Source organism: Eleginops maclovinus, chromosome 3 (genome assembly GCF_036324505.1).
Source record: "Eleginops maclovinus isolate JMC-PN-2008 ecotype Puerto Natales chromosome 3, JC_Emac_rtc_rv5, whole genome shotgun sequence".
Taxonomy (NCBI): domain Eukaryota; kingdom Metazoa; phylum Chordata; class Actinopteri; order Perciformes; family Eleginopidae; genus Eleginops; species Eleginops maclovinus.
The window spans coordinates 5,182,810-5,200,866 of NC_086351.1; the positions used below are offsets into that span (position 1 = coordinate 5,182,810).

The 18,057-nt window shown below is 42.4% G+C and overlaps 2 protein-coding genes across 4 annotated transcripts in view; one reads left to right on the forward strand and one right to left on the reverse strand.

Annotated features, from left to right (window-relative positions):
* Positions 1-1,339: 1,339 nt before the first annotated feature.
* cited4b (Cbp/p300-interacting transactivator, with Glu/Asp-rich carboxy-terminal domain, 4b) lies at positions 1,340-4,196 on the forward strand. Its single transcript, XM_063880199.1, has 2 exons — positions 1,340-1,568; positions 2,441-4,196. The coding sequence occupies exon 2, from the start codon at positions 2,450-2,452 to the stop codon at positions 3,290-3,292; it is 843 nt and encodes a 280-aa protein (XP_063736269.1). The 5' UTR covers positions 1,340-1,568; positions 2,441-2,449; the 3' UTR covers positions 3,293-4,196.
* A 5,927-nt stretch (positions 4,197-10,123) lies between these two features.
* Positions 10,124-18,057, reverse strand: part of LOC134861213 (polycomb protein SCMH1) — a 41,866-nt gene continuing 33,932 nt past the window's right edge. For all 3 annotated transcript variants that reach the window (XM_063878224.1, XM_063878225.1, XM_063878223.1), the window contains exons 13-18: positions 17,389-17,589; positions 17,027-17,197; positions 14,355-14,477; positions 12,092-12,223; positions 11,184-11,317; positions 10,124-11,066 (exon numbers count right to left, since the gene is read on the reverse strand). In XM_063878224.1, the coding sequence (XP_063734294.1) occupies positions 10,947-11,066; positions 11,184-11,317; positions 12,092-12,223; positions 14,355-14,477; positions 17,027-17,197; positions 17,389-17,589 (881 nt within the window). In that variant the 3' untranslated portion in view covers positions 10,124-10,946. The remainder of the gene's footprint in view (positions 11,067-11,183; positions 11,318-12,091; positions 12,224-14,354; positions 14,478-17,026; positions 17,198-17,388; positions 17,590-18,057) is intronic.

The window sequence follows — 18,057 nt, forward strand, 5'->3', positions numbered from 1 at the left end:
TAATTACAACAATGCAAGCCTGTTCAATGGATATATAATTACAAAATGCATATATTCCACTACAATCCTGGCTGATTGCAATTTCATGCAAATATCTTGGGTTTTAAACAGTCGCAGTGATGTGATTGTTGAGCTCCAGAAGGTTTGGGCGCATTGTTGCTCCGCTCCCTAATGCAAATGACACCATTAGTAGCTTTTGGCCCTGGGATAAAAATAAAGTCTGCTTTGATGCATTTTAAAATGCTTGTTTGTCTTATTGTCTCAGATTGCAGAAACCTTGCAAAGACAACATGCCCGACTAAAAGAGTGCTCATCAGAAACTTATGTTGATTACCTGTTTTCTTTGGACTTTCAGGCAGGGTGTGTTTTTTTTTCGTGCTCACACCTAGGAGTGGCTCATTAGCACTAGATTAAAGTGGCTGGACAATGTCAAACAATGACATACGCCTGCCAGTGGTTGCTCATTTATAGTTGAATTCCCAGGACAATGGATTGGCTTGCTCTCCCAAAGTGGTTCCATTCATTTGCAATTGCAGGCAAGAGGTTGTTGTTCTAAAGTGGGCAATCAAGGGACGTGTGCATCTGCAGAGTAGAGATACACACACACAGAAACATGCCTGCTTCCACAGTCAATGCACGTAAACGGGACGAACACACATCCATGCACAGCAGTAGTTACACTACTGCTGCAGCCTCTGTGGCCTAGAATAGCACACAGGCCACATTCCTCTGCCCTCCCTCCACCGCCTCTCTGGGGCGAACACTCAGCAGACCGGTGGGTCACATGGACCAACAATGATCTCGGAGATGAAGTGTACATTCACATACCAGGGCAACACTCGCTTGCTACACAGGCCAAATAGATAAGTAGGTGCAGACAAGTTGGAAACATGGATTTCTACACTAATGTTATGCTATCTGACACTCAAACACACACACACACTGGCAGATATGAGCAAGCATTTCGACCTATCTATCTATTTGTCTATCTATCTATTTGTCTATCTATCTATCTATCTATCTGTCTATCTATCTATCTATCTATCTATCTATCTATCTATCTATCTATCTATCTATCTATCTATCTAAAATTAATAAAAAGTTAATTACTGCCCTTGTATTAACATTATTCAACCACGGTAGCAGCAGATACTTCTGAAGACAAACAAGATGTCCAAATATTCTTTCAAAAAGAAACAGTGGGGAGGAGGGTATTTAAATTGGCTACTGTGTCACAGTTCTCCAACAGCCCCTTTTTTTCTACGCCCATGCACAATTCTATTAAGTAGGGGCCAATAGGAACAAAGAAGAGGCAGGACCGAGGCTCCACCTCTCCCCGACTGCCTTCCTCTGAGCTTTTTAGATGTACATAATCCCTGAGTTGACCCAGAAAATAGGCAGTCGTTTCAAGATCTGATGCGGCAGTCTTTGTGCACACCGTCCCCGCTTGAGCATGAAGCGTAACCCTGTGGAATATATACTGTAATTCAGAGGAGAAGAGGAACACAGTTTAAGAAGACGGAGCCGAAGCAAAGTCGCGTAACTTTGTGAAAACGTAGCCGACACGGGTAAGTGATTTTTATCGGATGTATTTGTAGGAGAATTGGGGTTTTGGTCTGTGGTGGTCTCCGCGGCTGCTGCTGCTCCATTGTTTGCATTGCCTTGTTTTAAATTCGCGACTAAACAGATGCATAGTGTTAAGCTACAGGGAACATGACTATTGAATACAACAATTCAAACCAATCGGTAGGAAGTAATCGTGAAAAAACCGAAGCCTTTGTTGGATTTGGTGCCTTGTTAGAAATGTGGTGATTCAGCTGTTGGGGAGATGTTGCATGATGTCAGTGTTCTTTGTTGCAACCTTACGTGCGTAAAATGTAACAGATTTTTCCGCCTCAGCTGACATGCAACATAGATTAGGTTTTAAGCAATGCATTTCGCGATGCACGTATTTTCCTCCGTTTTGTCGATCCCGTCGTGCATGAATTATCGGTATGGAAAAATGCACCCAAACAATGTATGTTAACCTGTTATTCCGACCTGGGCGTTCATTCCTTGGCACAAAGACGCGAGGTTTCTAGGAAGACTAAACCAACGAGTAATGTTCTCTGTAACCAATTGGCACAACAATCATGCATATTTTTCCCGGAAGCGTTTAGGGGGACTTGTGACATTGCAAGGAAAATGTTAGCGTTTTCAATGAAGACGAATTATGTGGTCACTAGGAGGAAGTGAACATGAAATTGGTTTGACCCACAGCAATGTAACATTTCCTGCACATCTCAAATATGGTAGCCTACCATTAATACTATTAACGTATGTGCTAGTGTTCAATACTGGTTCACATGGTCAGCTGCTAATGCTTCATCATTCATGATCCAGTAGCCCTTTTCGTGCTTCAGAACATCTTCCACTAACAGCTTTTCCTCTCTGCTCATAGACAGGAGGCATGGCAGACCATCTGATGATGCCCATGAACCACAACTCAGCGGGTGCCAGTATCCACGGTTACAGAATGGGCATGAATGGCGGCCTGCAGGCAGGTCACCAGCAGCATGCCAACCAGCAGGGCATGCGGGCGATGCCCAATGGCCAGATGATGCACTACGGCGGCGCCCAGGCCAACATGGAGACGGCCATGAGGCAGCGGCAGGGCATGGTGGCTGGACCCATGAACGGACAGCTGAACGGGGCCCAGATGGGTCACCACCAGATGACCTCTGGTAACATGATGTACAATGGTCAACCCCAGCAACAGCAGCATCACCCTCAACAGCAGCATCACATGCATCCACAGCAGCATCCACAGCAGCAGCAACAGCACCCACAGCAGCAGCATCCGCAACAGCACCAGCAACAGGCCCCGCACCCACAGCAGCAGCAGCAGCAGCAACAGCAGCATCCACAGCAGCAGCACCCACAACAGCAACAACAGTTCATGAATGGAGGGTTAACGTCTCAGCAACTCATGGCCAGCATGCAGCTGCAAAAACTAAACACCCAGTACCACGGGCACCCACTGGGGCCTATGGGTGGGAACCACATGGGGGCTACGACCCAGTACCGCATGAACCCGGCCCAGCTGGCTAACATGCAGCACATGGCCGGGCCAGCTTTGGTCCTGAACGGCATGGACGCAGATATGATCGACGAGGAGGTTCTGACCTCGCTGGTCATGGAGCTGGGCTTGGATCGGGTCCAAGAGCTGCCAGAACTATTCCTTGGCCAGAATGAGTTTGACTTTATTTCAGACTTTGTCAGCAAACAGCAGCCCAGCACCGTCAGTTGCTGAGAGGAACTGATTAACGAAGGAGCACATATGGAGAAAGAAGATTGAGAGTTGCCCAGGATGGATGCAGAGTGCTCATCACTTTTTATTTAGTGAACACCTCCCTGTACAACCAAGCCCAGTTGGGTCACAGGGTGCACAGAAGAGAACTCTGGATATCCACAGGGAACACACAGTGCTCGAGTCTCACATGTGCGAGTGGCCAGAGGGCGGTTGGCTGCAGACAGAGCTCCACCTCTCCCATTTCCTGGACATGAATGTAACAAAGAAATGCTGAAATTCTTTAAAGCCACTCTGAACAATGCTATGACACTGTGTAGCCTCCTAGCCTGGACTCCAAGACAGTTTAACAGTAAAAGGGTGTATTTATTTATTCCTGTCTGAGAAAACTGATATAAAGAACAAGCTCCAGTCTCCAGTTTGGGAACCAAGTGGTTTAAATATTTTTTTTTCTTTCTGAGAGTTGGATGGGGGAGAACATTTAAATGAAGTTCTCAGCTCATGTTTTTCTTCCCATTCTATTTGGCATAGTATTTAAATGAGCTCAGATGGCAAGGTCATCTAAAAAATAGCTTTTTTTTTAATCATAAGTCAGACACAATGGAAGTACAATGCTAACTCATTTGAATGGGAGCCTCATCCTGATTTTAAAAATGGTTCACTTTTGGTTAAGTGCTGCCTTTTTTAGATGTGATGTTCTCGATGAAATCTACTGCTTTTACTGTATGAAGCTGTATAACTCCAACATGTCCACACTGTTGTGTTCTATTGGAGATGTAGAACCGCCTTAATCGCGCAGATTCTTATTTATTGGTTGTTTATATTGTCCCCTTTTTTGTGGTCAAGATTGGGGGGATGGTCTCTGTGAAGGGGGTTTGAGGATCAATAAAGATGGCCTGGATAGAAATGTGGCCTGCTTTTCCATTCATTGCACAGTTCTTCCCCGGGGCAGTGGAGCGCTAGCTAAGTGCTTAAGTTAACCTGCGGGTGAAGGGGAAACCTCCGTTTCTTTCCAGTCTAGGGAAATGTTTATACAGCTACAATGTTAATGCTTTTTGATATATATCTACTCCACTTCTCCCGGTGTTCCAATATCTTTTCCCTAACTTGCTATTTCCACTGCTAATCAGGCTAGTAATGTCACTGATAGGAACATGAGTGACACACAGTGATAATGACTGCCGGTCAGCAAGCTCTAATATGTCATCTGATATGGCATCCTAGGTAGAAACAGTCAAATATGTTTACAACATTTTATCCTGCCGCTTATCTAAGCAAATGCCATGCGCTGACATTAGCCGGTTTAAAGGCAAGATACTCATTCAAAGGTTGGCTCTCAAAAGCAGGATTTGAACAACACTGGTTTCTCTACAGCTCCACAAACATTTGTTTCTTTTTCTGTGTAAAGAGTAATGTGTGTGTGGATGGGGGAGGACAAAATGACCAAAGAATGCTTACCTTGATTGGGGTTTAACTGACTTAAAGCTTGTAAGCCCTGACTCAAAGACAGTGCTGCTTTCCCCCTACTCCCCCAGTGAATAGTCAGAGAAACTGACTATTGGCTTTAAATAATAATACTGTAATCCAAATTCAGAAGCCTCTCAATTCTTAGCTACAGCGATTTGAAGGCGAAAAAAAACAATTTTGCTCATATAATTGCATTCATTATGAAATGAGGGTAAAGAGATTCTCTGTGGTGGATGACTTTGTTGGATTGTTTTGTGCCTGCGGGCTATGAAAACGCTTGATTGAGGTCATGTTGGGAATGTCATCACCGTGTCTAGCTTTTCACATAGTCAACAAAGGCATCTTTAGCGAGTACGGAGGGGAAAATGAGAGCACGACTAGAAATAGGAACTACTGATTGCTCAATTTTTCGAGTAGACCCTGCCCTTAAAGCTGCCGCAACTCTTCATTTATCCAATTGTGAGATGTGCGCAATTTGAAACACGGCATGATGGATGATCCAAACTGAAATACCCTGGCCTGAATGTGGGCTTGTTTCAAGTAACTAGCTTAAGGGTGTGTGTGTGGATTTTCTTGGCTTTGCACTGTCAAGAGAATGGCTCATAAGTAGGCCAACAGCCTTGGCACACTGCTTAGTAACGGTTGCAGGTCCAGCGCCCAGTGCCAATCTGGTGAGATGGTCTTCTGGTGTGTGGCACATGGGGCATGTTGGCACATGGTCAGAACTCTGTCGCCTCATATATCTCATAATTGTACGCTGCAATGTGAGCTCCTTGTTTAGCCCCAATTAAATGCAGAGGTTTTGTTTTCTTGATTGTGACTCCATAGACAAATAGTTAACTACTCTAAACAGCCCTGTTTGCTCTCCCAATCCCTTGTTATGACTGCCGCCCGCCTCTCAGAGGCCAGTCTAGACGCATGCTAAGCAGGGTGGGACACTCAGAGACGTTTACAGTTACTTTTGCTCTTCTTACTCTCTTGTTTTTCAGCCCACCCACATCAACTGCTCAATGCAACACTGTCTTCCTGTGGCAGCTTGCCGGTTTCTCAATATAAGTCAGAGACCAAAAGCCACATTTTGAGACGGCGGAGTGAAAGAGACAAGAAACATGAGAGAAAGTGTTAGGATCTCCTTGGTTTATGATTAGAAATTAGGTGGAGGGTTTTTCCCACAAAACTTTTATGATTCCATTTAAAACCCCTCAATAAAACATCAAGCGAGGTATGCTAAATGCATTCCAGGTAACATTCCTCTTTACTGCCACATATCTGAACTGTAGTAGTCGATGCATCGAGAGCTGTCTAGTTGTTTTTGGTTCATGTGTGATGCCTGAGCTAGCGGTAATCTCCGGCGCTAGCACCAGTGATGGATAGATGGTCATTTGCTGTTGTCACGCATGGCCAGGTCTTCAAATGCACACACACAACATCAGCAAACAACCTGATCAAACAGGGTAACACGGATACTTCGATATCAGTGTGGAGTCAGAGATAAAGGATTTATGTCTGGTCATTGTGATCCTTACACCTATACCACTATGTAGGTAGATTATGGTGAATTCATCATGGTGAGAAAATCCCATGAGAACATCTGGAAAATACTACTTACTAAAGATGTACTCATAATGTGTCATTTTGAAACAGTATTATTAAACTGAATTTTGTTCTCCAATTGAGGGCTATTTCTGAGATGCAAAAAAAAAAGCCCCAAGGGTGAATAACTGTAAAGAGTGACCTGAAAGTGAGAAGAAAACTCGAGTTTCCCAGATGACTTATCTCTTTACAACAAGGAGCATGTTTCCATCTCTGTGTGTGAAAATTGTGTGAGGAAGGTACACGTTTGAACTCGTCTGCTTTAACAAGAGAGTTTGGAGGTTTTTGGCACGTTTTGTGGTAACCTTGTGAATGTTTGTATGTGTGTAGTGGTGTATGAGTATATGTGTGCTGGCAGGGGGCAAATAAACAGCAGATCCCTCGGGGCAGAGTTCCTCCAGTGGACATGTTGCTCATTGCCGAACTTCCTGATTTTCTCGCTGAACAGTCACCTTGTTTCTCCATCTGACATGAAGTCATAGTGGACCCCGCTGTTCCCTCCCTTTGCTTCATCCTCCCATCATAAAAGCACAATCATATAACAGGTATTTGAAGGCGACAAGCTTGGAAGACATCAGTTGTTGCACTGTGTGATTCTGCTCCGGGGCTTTAGAGTAAAGCTCAGCAGCTTCTAAGCAACTTTCCTCCTTTTGACACAAGGGAAGAACAATATAAACCCAACACCCTCTTTCTCACAGCAGTGCAGTTTAGCAGCGACTCAGTTACTTGTTTAGTTTTCCATATGAATCCTGCTGAGGAGGCCTTCACATGCAGCCGTGTACCTTGTGAAGGCAGCCTCCAGAGGTGAGTTGCTGATTTTGGCATGTCGGGGCAGGTGACACACAGGTTGCCTAGTGACTGGCAGCTCCTCCTACGGCCCCCCTCCCCAAATCTGGGGTTGAATGGTTTGCCAGTGCTTTGAAGTCGAAGGAGGGGGTGTAAATAATTTATTTTACTGCACACAGCTGACACTTCTCTGTCGAGCCGGCTCAAACACATCGAGGTGTCCCAACAATGTCTAACGCTGGTAAATATTTAAGGGTTGTGTGATTTGAACAGTGGAGCCAAACTGTGCAGGGCTGCAGTTTTGCAACAGTGGCACAAAGTCAACCTTTGTGTCAGCACAAACCCAGGAGAGCTGAACTTGTAACGCAAACCTTTTCTTATATAATTTGTTAGGATTAGCAGATGGAATGGGTTTATCATGCAATTTAAACTGAATCAGCCATAGAAATTAGATAAAATGACCTCTCAGTTTTAGGAGATAACAGCAAAACGTTGGCAATATAATTAAATCCAAAAGCAAATATTAACCATTTGAAGCTTGACAGGGTGTCAGCAAGGTATCTTTGCCATGACACTTTATAACATTGAAAATGAAGACCTTCACAAAGGTATTTCTTGTTGCAAGGTCTGTTCAGAAGTTTACGTTATTGCGTTCACCTCTTGAGCTGAACATTTTATTTGACTTGGCCTCGTTTATTGTGAGCAGGGATATACTGTGGGGAGGGTTACAGGTTTGAAGGTTGGAATAATGGGAAACAGTATTAGCACAGACCATGTTCAGTACACAGTGTCTTTGTGAGCGGGGTTTTAAGCCTGCGTGCTAATCTGGTGACAGTGGCAAGCACATGCTACCAAAGACAGAGTAACAGGCTATAGGCTGGGGGTGGAATTAATACAAGAGAGCAGTTCTTGTGAAGCTTTGTGTTATCCTGCAGCCAGGGAAATCTCCATTATATTCCAATATCAATGTCTTAATGCCAAAGAAAATCACATGCATGTTATATTTATCTGTGTATTTAGTTTTTATGTGTTTGATCCGAGCATATTTTCTGCACTTTGCACTGGTGGATGGATAATACTCATGCTGTCGTGTAACCAACATTTTACTGGTAGGAAAATCCTGACATTATCCGGCCCACACCATCTGTAGGCATGATGCTGACTGGGTGAGCGTGGTAGGGTGAGGGCTGTCAAGACAACCGTCTTAGCAGATATTATCTCCCAGTCAAAAGTCTCTGGAGGCAATCAAACGAAGCAGGTCAGCTGCCTCATTTATACAGGGTAATGAAATGAACATTTCTAAAAATATGTAGCTCCAGACATCGTTGTCAGTGTCATGAAGATATAATAAATTATTTTGTGTTTAAAGGGGGCTTTCCCTGAGATGTTAGGCTTCCTCTGAGGTGTGATTTTCCTTTTCAAATCCTCATTATTTGGTGACAGTTGGATCATATCCAGAGTAACAGTGTGGTCCTCACAATACTGCACAATCATGATCCAAAAAACAACACGACAAAGACATTTAGGGACATCATGTTGTGACTGAAGCCTGCAGGACCCTCACCCCAAGACAACTGAACTGTCAGCCCAATGGCATGCTGGGTATTCTGGTGAGATCAGGAGATAAAGTGGTTCTGATTTTTTCTTAAACTGTGCCCAAGCTTGCCTGCCGAGCGCAACATGCCAGGCTTTTTCCGCAGAAAGCGCGGCATTTCCCTGCATAACATGACAGCTTCAGGTGTCGCGCTGTGGCATGGAATGACCTTATTTTCTGCGGAAATCAATACCTGAAAAAGTTGGGTTTTTTTCTCACGGTTATGACTGATCTGCAGGCCCACAAAACTTCCTTTTCATACAAACTGAAACTGCTTCTCTGCTCGATATGCTGTACGACTGCTGGGACAGACAGCGAATGCAAATGACTGCACAGCATTGTTGGTAAATATCAAGAGCAGAATTCCCCCAAAGTCCCCAGTACCTCTATGTGTCATAACAACACAAATAATCTATCACTCTCAGGGATCTCAGCCAGTCATGTTGAATATTCACTTCAACACTAACAGACCTTTGCCTGCTGCCATATCAGCCACACACGAATGGCACCTGATAAAAATCACACTGTAGTGTTAGGCGCTAAAGTAGAATCTCCCTTCACAACCTTCCCAAACACAATATGCAGCACAAGGAGCTGTTATTTCTATAAATAGCGCTGGCTTCACGCACAACACTTTGGCTACCATTACACATCAACAAGCACAGGCATCAGCCACGAGCTGTGAGCTTGTCACATGTGCCTGAGCAGAACACACACACACACACACAGCACAGATTGTGAGTATGTGTCATATGCTCGCAAACAGACAAGTGCATTCATACTCATCCATGTCAGTTAGAAGCACTAGGTTTGGGCTCTGCTTTTGGGCGAGATGTTTTACTGTTTTCACTAGGAGGATGTGGTAAGATTTTCTGTTTTATGCAGTTGCTTCAGTACACACAAGTCATTTTTTTTTCGCCCACAACCCTATTAGCCCACTCATTTACTAACAGGAACAATGACAGCAATATTTACCAGAAACAGCATGGACAAAAGGCTGACATAATCATAAAAGAGAGGGGTTTCAACTAATGGAAAATACATGAGATTACTAGAAAGCAATTCAGGAGAAATGCTGACAGCAGAGCAACAAAACAATAAGAAATCTTAATGTGATGTAAAAATATCTCTCAGATTATCATGCAGAGACTACCAGATGGAGATATAGCCACCCATGGCAGTGAGTCCCAAGGAGAAACACCAAGGAGACATGACGGAGAAGAGATACGCAAGGCTGTGGTGCCCCCTGTTGGTGAGCCGTTGTAACTACATGAAATACAGTTAGCACTAAATTAACTATTCTTCAAAATCAAGTTAGTAATTTATTCATACCTCAGAATGAGAGCCATATACATACATTGTACAGCCTTAAAAGACCAGATTTGTTACACTTAAATGTGTATGAGGCATACAATCAGTCCGCTAGGGGATTAAAAGGACACAAATATAACATTTTTATCACAAATGATGGCTTTCCAGAACAAATCAAAAAGAAGAAATTAACCAATTGTTTAATTATTATATATTTATTGAACAATGTTAAGCATGATAGGGCTCTCCATGTAGGAACTCTAATAATATAGTATAAAAATTAAAAAAGTACAAATAACAAAGACAAGACAAGGCATAGTAAACGACATCCAGAATAAGAATTAAGAAACTGATTTCTTCATGGCAGTATTTTCAGAATAGTGTTTTTTTAATTACTTTTATAGTAATGGTTGCAAAATTGTTCCTCAAACTGAGGACTTAACCCATTCCCAACTATTGGGATGGATATAGTGTTTTCTTTTCTTCCTTTTACCATTTCTCACACAAACCGTTGAAAAAGGCAACAATAAAAGTTGATATATCCATGAATTACAAAATATGAAATGTACAGAATAAAATGTAACATTATAGAAAAAGGCCAAACAAACTTGTACAGTTAACATGGCCACAGAGGACTCTTCAAGTTATACTGAAATGCGAAACAGATGGCGGAGGTGTGTGATCCTACGTATCCCATGCTGCCTTAGGGCTGGATTGTGCTACACAAAAATAAACATTCCTCATTGGATGAGGTCAGCACAGGCTTTGTAATACCAGATATGGTTGTGTGATGTGAGGTTGCTACATGTAAATGGTCAGTATACGTCCGATATGAAGTGCATGATATACTGATCCTAGAACAGGGAGATGGAGTTCAGTCCTTTGGGAGGTGGTCAGCTGATCTCCTCAACCTCGTTTGAGTTTGTCGATATGGAAGATGAGTTTTAGAGAGGGGCCGAGCTTTAAGCCCATGTATTTCATCATCATGTCGCTGCGGAGCAACAGGAGCGCTTTGCCGTCAATCTCCTGCAGCAGAGAGGGAGGGGGGAAATGATTTAAGGTAACAACGGAAAAGTTGTGCTGATGTACGAACCAATCATCAATGTCTGGTATAATATATAAGCGTTATGAGAGAGTACATACATGTTTTCTGAAAAGGTCAGCGTGTGGTGCCAGCACTGGGTCGATCTCTCTGATGTACTGCATCACTTCCTCCACGGTCCACAGGTTGGGGTCCTGACCGCTCGGCCTCGGGCTCTCCCGAAAACTGCCCGAACCTGAAAGTGCAAAAAATGGAACCTGAAAATGACTATTATCAAAATGAATGACATGAACTGTAAATGCATTTTTTGAGCATGACACAGAATTGTATATAAACTGAAAATTCCACTGTTATTCACTATATCTATATATAAATAGATCTAAAAATATAGTTATACAAGTCATTCTAGCTGCTTATTCATCTTGTAAGGATACAACTCTTGCAGCATCAAAATGATACCACTATTATTCCCCTCCTATGTGCAAAAAAAGTGCAGTATTATCAGCCTGAAAAAACGGCATTGGTTAAATCCTACTTACAGTTCAGTCTGGTTTTTGGATGTTAGCTCTGAAACAGAACAGAGCGCTTATACGCAGCCCCCAGTTTCATTTCAATAGAGCCTGTCCAGTGTCGCAGCAGAGGTGCCAATGTAAAGGTATCCACCCAGAAAATGCAGTGTCGTCATCCAGCAATACAGACAAATTAAATATGAGCGAGTGCACAATGCTGGTAAATATTTTGTAGCATGGCTGCCATATTTCAACAGTTTACCTCGCAATCTTTTGCAAGTGTTGCTGGAGTAGCTTTGCAGAGTTGTGAAATCTTTTGCATATTTCATTATTTGTTATCTGACAAGCCGTCAAACTCATCTTTCAAGTCCCCTGCTTTTTTGTTGTAAATACAAGGGCTGTGTTTGGTGTGGTCGCACCATTCAGGAGAAATACACCCGCTGCACTGAAGCACTGAAAAGGTGTTTGACAATTGCTCCTGGATCAGCGTCTCTTCCTACCTGTAGAGTTTTTGTGATGAAGCAGCTTGGAGGGAGACCTGAGGCCGGGAGTTTGTACCGTTGAGTTTGGAGAGAGAGGGCTCTTCTTTAAGTGCTCTGATGATCCAACGCAGTTCTCCATGAAGGACTCACCTGGGGACACAGAAGAGTCACAGTGAGATAAAGTAAACAGAAGATTCAACGTGACTGAAACAACAAAAGGGGCCACCGGCCTAGAACACCTAACCAGGAAAGCTGCAGTTTATATTGTATAGCATTTACATTGAAGACCTTATTAAAAGTATAACGATTATTTTTTGTGTATGAATTTCCTCTCTTTTTGACGTGTGTGTTATTTAATTAAAGTATAGTATATTTTGGTCTCTAGTTTGCCTTTTTTGTTGAATTTAAGCCATTGTTTGAACATTGATCTTCAAATCTAAAATCGGTAGCTACAGTGTAGATATGGCAATGAAAACTAAGTCCCAGGCTCCTCCAACAATGCAACATGAATATATATTGGACATAAAACTAGTAAAACCAATACACAAAGTGAAAGAACTAACAGACTAGAAATAAAATAGTGCAAAAGAATGTTGCAAAATGTGTAAGTAAATACAAATGAAATAAATAGTGCAAGAAGAAGTCTATATAAATGGAATATACAAGAACAGGATGTAAAATGAAATATTGTACAGTGAAATGAAATGAATACTGTAACATTATTTAAGTAGATGCGTTAAATAAACCCAATGGGTATTTTGCCTCCTCCTGCAAAGTTTATCATTTCTTATCTGGTATGTTTATTTTTGAATTGTGCAAAAACTAAATTCCAGGGCGAAACAAAGTCCTTACTTATTTATTATTTTTACGAAAGTACAGAGGACAGATGGAGAGCCTTGTCACATGGTGCAACAACAACACTCTCTTGGTGCTCTATATCAGATCAACCATTGAACTGGAACAGCAGCTCATTGTCCTGCCTGTCGTCCAGGGAGAGGAAGTGCACAAGGGGGGGACTCATAAGGAAAAGAACCTCTGGGTCCAAATGTGTTCACATGCTCGGCTAATAAAGTTAAAAGATCATCATCAGCTTTAGACAAGACCGGGGACGATGCGTAAAATATGGATGTTGCTCCAAAAAGGCAACAAATAAAAATAAAAGTGGATTTTTCACACAAATAATCAACTTGGATGCAGAAGAAAATCCAAACAGTTTCAAGATGTGCACACAGGCTTACACATAACAACCTCTATGTTGAAAATGATGACGATATCATAGTGAAGCTGGCCTTCGGGAAATAAAATGTCATCATTTAATTGTCTCCCATTAGACATTCGTGTGAGATTTTGGCATAATTAGAGTTATTTTGTGAGTTCACATTTGACTCGACCTTTGAACATCAGATTCAAATTTGCTCATCCTTTAGTTTAATTAGACTCAAGGGACAAAATCCCACAAGATGTTTCTGAGATATCATGTCATGGATGGGACAGGGCAGATAACTTGAAGTAATTGTGTTGGCACGGAGACAACACTATAAAATATAAACACACTGATTGAAAAGCTACAAGCACAATAGGTCTTATTCTCATGACATCGATCACAGTGAAATGCCTGTAACTGTAGGAGAGTATGACATTGATTTTAGTATGTTCTGGAGAAGTTTAAAGGAGGCTCTTTTACATAAATCTCTTTTAATGTTCCATTAACTTAATTAAAATGCAAGGAAATTGGAAGAAGATTAAATGATTAACCTCCTGCCCAGAGCGTAATACGACTCACTCCTGAGCCAAAAGCTTCTTCTGTTTTCCTTTTATATGATTACATAAGGCTTTACTAGACAACTCGGAGCAGTCAATTATTAGAGTTAAATAAAAGGTGGAGCGGCTTTAGAGTTTATAGCAACTGATTATACAAACAAACAGACGAGGGCTTTAAGTGTTTTTCCTTTTTTCACTCACACATTAGAAGAAGAAATAGATCCAAAAGTGTTGAGTCAAATTGCCCAGCAAGGAGCTAGAGTGAAATCCGGGCACTGGTCATATCTCAGAGCTAATGTTGAGGTGCTCTACAGCTTATCACTTTAATATACAGGTGAACTAATGCACTACTGTTCTAATGGTGTAGGTGTTTATTTATTATTAGGCGTGAGCAAACAGAAACGGCACCAAAATGTTTTTTTGTCCAGATATGCAGATATCTCTCACTAGCTCTGTGGTGCAGGAATAAGGCCCAGGGTGGACATTAAGGAAAATGCATGACAGTAAAAAAATAACATACCATCAGTGGAGTGCCGGGGGATTTTGGACAGTTTCTGAGGCAGTGGGCTGTTGAAGTCCTGGAGGAAGCGCTTGGTGCCTCGACCCGGGCCTGTCGTTAGACTGTCCCCAAAACTTCTCCTCTCTAAAGAGGAAAGAACATTTCAGAATTGGCAAAGGCGGACCACACGTCATATGATATAATGACAGTGTAAATGGCAAAGCATACAAAAAATACACCCTCAAAAACACACTTTTTCTATTTTTAGTAAAGAAATATAGAGCCAGAGGGAATTTAGTCTGTGTCGCTGAATACTTGGACATGTATCATGTTTAAGCATTATTCAATAATCACATAGTGGGGCAAAAAAGTATTTAGTCAGCCACCAATTGTGCAAGTTCTCCCATTTAAAAAGATGAGAGATGCCTGTAATTTTTATCATAGGTACACTCAACTATGAGAGACAGAATGAGAAAAAAAATCCAGGAAATCACATTGTAGGATTTTTAATGAATTCATTGGTAAATTCCTCGGTAAAATAAGTATTTGGTCAATAACAAACAAGCAAGATTTCTGGCTCTCACAGACCTGTAACTTCTTCTTTAAGAGGCTCCTCTGTCCTCCACTCGTTACCTGTATTAATGGCACCTTTTTGAACTCGTTATCAGTATAAAAGACACCTGTCCACAACCTCAAACAGTCATACTCCAAACTCCACTATGGCCAAGACCAAAGAGCTGTCAAAGGAGACCAGAGACAAAACTGTAGACCTGCACCAGGCTGGGAAAACTGAATCTGCAATAGGTAAGCAGCTTGGTGTGAAGAAATCAACTGTGGGAGCAATTATTAGAAAATGGAAGACATACAAGACCACTGCTAATCTCCCTCGATCTGGGGCTCCACGCAAGATCTCACCCCGTGGGGTCAAAATGATCACAAGAACAGTGAGCAAAAATCCCAGAACCACACGGGGGGACCTAGTGAATGACCTGCAGAGAGCTGGGACCAAAGTAACAGAGGCTACCATCAGTAACACACTACGCCGCCAGGGACTTAAATCCTGCAGTTCCAGACGTGTCCCCCTGCTTAAGCCAGTACATGTCCAGGCCCGTCTGAAGTTTGCTAGAGGGCATTTGGATGATCCAGAAGAGGATTGGGAGAATGTCATATGGTCAGATGAAACCAAAATCGAACTTTTTGGTAAAAACTCAACTCGTCGTGTTTGGAGGAGAAAGAATGCAGAGTTGCATCAAAGAACACCATACCTACTGTGAAGCATGGGGGTGGAAACATCATGCTTTGGGGCTGTTTTTCTGCAAAGGGACCAGGACGACTGATCCGTGTAAAGGAAAGAATGAATGGGGCCATGTATCGTGAGATTTTGAGTGAAAACCTCCTTCCATCAGCAAGGGCACTGAAGATGAAGCGTGGCTGGGTCTTTCAGCATGACAATGATCCCAAACACACCGCCAGGGCAACGAAGGAGTGGCTTCGTAAGAAGCATTTCAAGGTCCTGGAGTGGCCTAGCCAGTCTCCAGATCTCAACCCCATAGAAAATCTTTGGAGGGAGTTGAAAGTCTGTGTTGCCCAGCGACAGCCCCAAAACATCACTGCTTTAGAGGAGATCTGCATGGAGGAATGGGCCAAAATACCAGCAACAGTGTGTGACAACCTTGTGAAGACTTACAGAAAACGTTTGACCTCTGTCATTGCCAACAAAGGGTATATAACAAAGTATTGAGATGAACTTTTGTTATTGACCAAATACTTATTTTCCACAATCATTTGAAAATAAATTCTTTAAAAATCAGACAATGTGATTTCCTGGATTTGTTTTTCTCATTTTGTCTCTCATAGTTGAGGTATACCTATGATAAAAATTACAGGCCTCTCTCATCTTTTTAAATGGGAGAACTTGCACAATTGGTGGCTGACTAAATACTTTTTTGCCCCACTGTACATGCCTTAAGGAAACTAAAACACATCAGCAAGAAGACACACTTTGACAGTTTAACCCTCATCATGATCACACTAGAATGACGTACTGTAGGATGTATGATAAGAGCCGCTCTACTGAATTCATTACAAACAATCAATATGTCAATGAACAGCATCCTCTTGTTCACTACTCCAATAAAGAACCTTGTTGTCAGTACACTTGGCTGGTAGCCAAACCGATTTATTTTGTGTCTAGTTTATCTTATTCCCAAGAAATCTAAATTCTAGGCTTGACAGACCCTTTGTGCCTTTTGTAGAGCTGTGTAGAACATAATGTGCAGACACTCAGGGGATGCCATGGTGCACCTCCCTCAAGTATTCACAAGATTTGCTTCTAAGAAGGTTACTGCCAACTACTCCCCATGAGTGAGGGAGACACTATCTTCTTTTTTCTTTCAGGAGTTTTGTTTTTAAAAGAACTTACAAAAAAATAACACACTGGTGCCTCTTTTTTTAAAGAGAAGAATATATATTTTGTGTAGAATTGTTCTTATATTCTTGTCAACTTTAACGATATGTACGCAACGAACAATCTGGAGAACGTGTTAAGTCTGTAAGTCTCCAGCATAATAAAACTGACACTCCAGGTATCGGATTTGTCCAATAAATTAGGACAAAAAATCTCCACATAACTGCTGTAAATTAAAATATGTAGCTGTGTGTGTCAAGACTCGATGTGAGAACAGTATACTGACCGGCGGTGTGTGTGTGTGTGTCGTGGTGCAGGCCTCCTCTGGCCACAGGCTGGCTGCCAAAGAGAGGGTCGCAGTGAAGGTTGTGGCAGAGCTTTTCCAAGAAGCGGAGGACGTAGGTGACGCTGCTGACTGTGGGCAGAGTCAGGGTGTGCTGCTGCTTGTCAAAGTAGGCTACACAGGGATGAGGATCAAGTTATGTTTAATAAAGTGCACAGCAGTATTCATTTAGTCAACAAGAACTATGACTCAGATATTCGACATGAATAAAGCGAGTGAATGACGAGAGGGCCGCGTCATTTAAACATTACAACTAATATCAACATTGAGGATATTCTTAATTATATTGACAGCTTAATCCCCACCGGAAATGACTTCACCGCCGTGCCCTGACTTGAGGCAGGAGAAGACGGTCCCCTGGTTTTGGGCGGAGTCCACACAGGCCTGAACACACTGCTGGAGCACGGAGGAGGCTCGGCCCGGCCCAAAGTGGTCCGGCAGCTGCTTGATACGCCGCTGGTCCAAATGGGGGCCCGCTTTGCCATACTTGTTAAGGTACACACAAACTGTGGAGGGAAGCACCGAGCAGAGGAGTCAATGATGAAGGTCATGTGACTTACTTTATCTGTAAGACGCTACTCTGTGGTGGACTTACTACATTGACTGTGGTTAAACATTAACAATCATAGTAACAGTTGGACAGTGTCCGTTTGTTGCTATGGAAACAGAATGTTCAGAGTAACCTAGCAACGGATGACAGAAATAGAGCGCCACAGGGATGACGTATTTTCGAGGGCCGACCCGGAAGTAAGCTGCGCATGGGTTCCCTCGACAAAAAAGCGATAAGGTCCGTGGAAAACAAACCTGTTTGATAAGTGCACGTTTTTGTTCTACCCTACTTTTATATTTATCATAAATCTAATCGCCAGAAGCAAAATCCTAACGTTATGCTATAAACGAACTACAGAGGAGTACTGTAGGGTTGCACGACTTCAACGTCACGCCAACTTAAGATCCTTTCAACTGACTTTCGT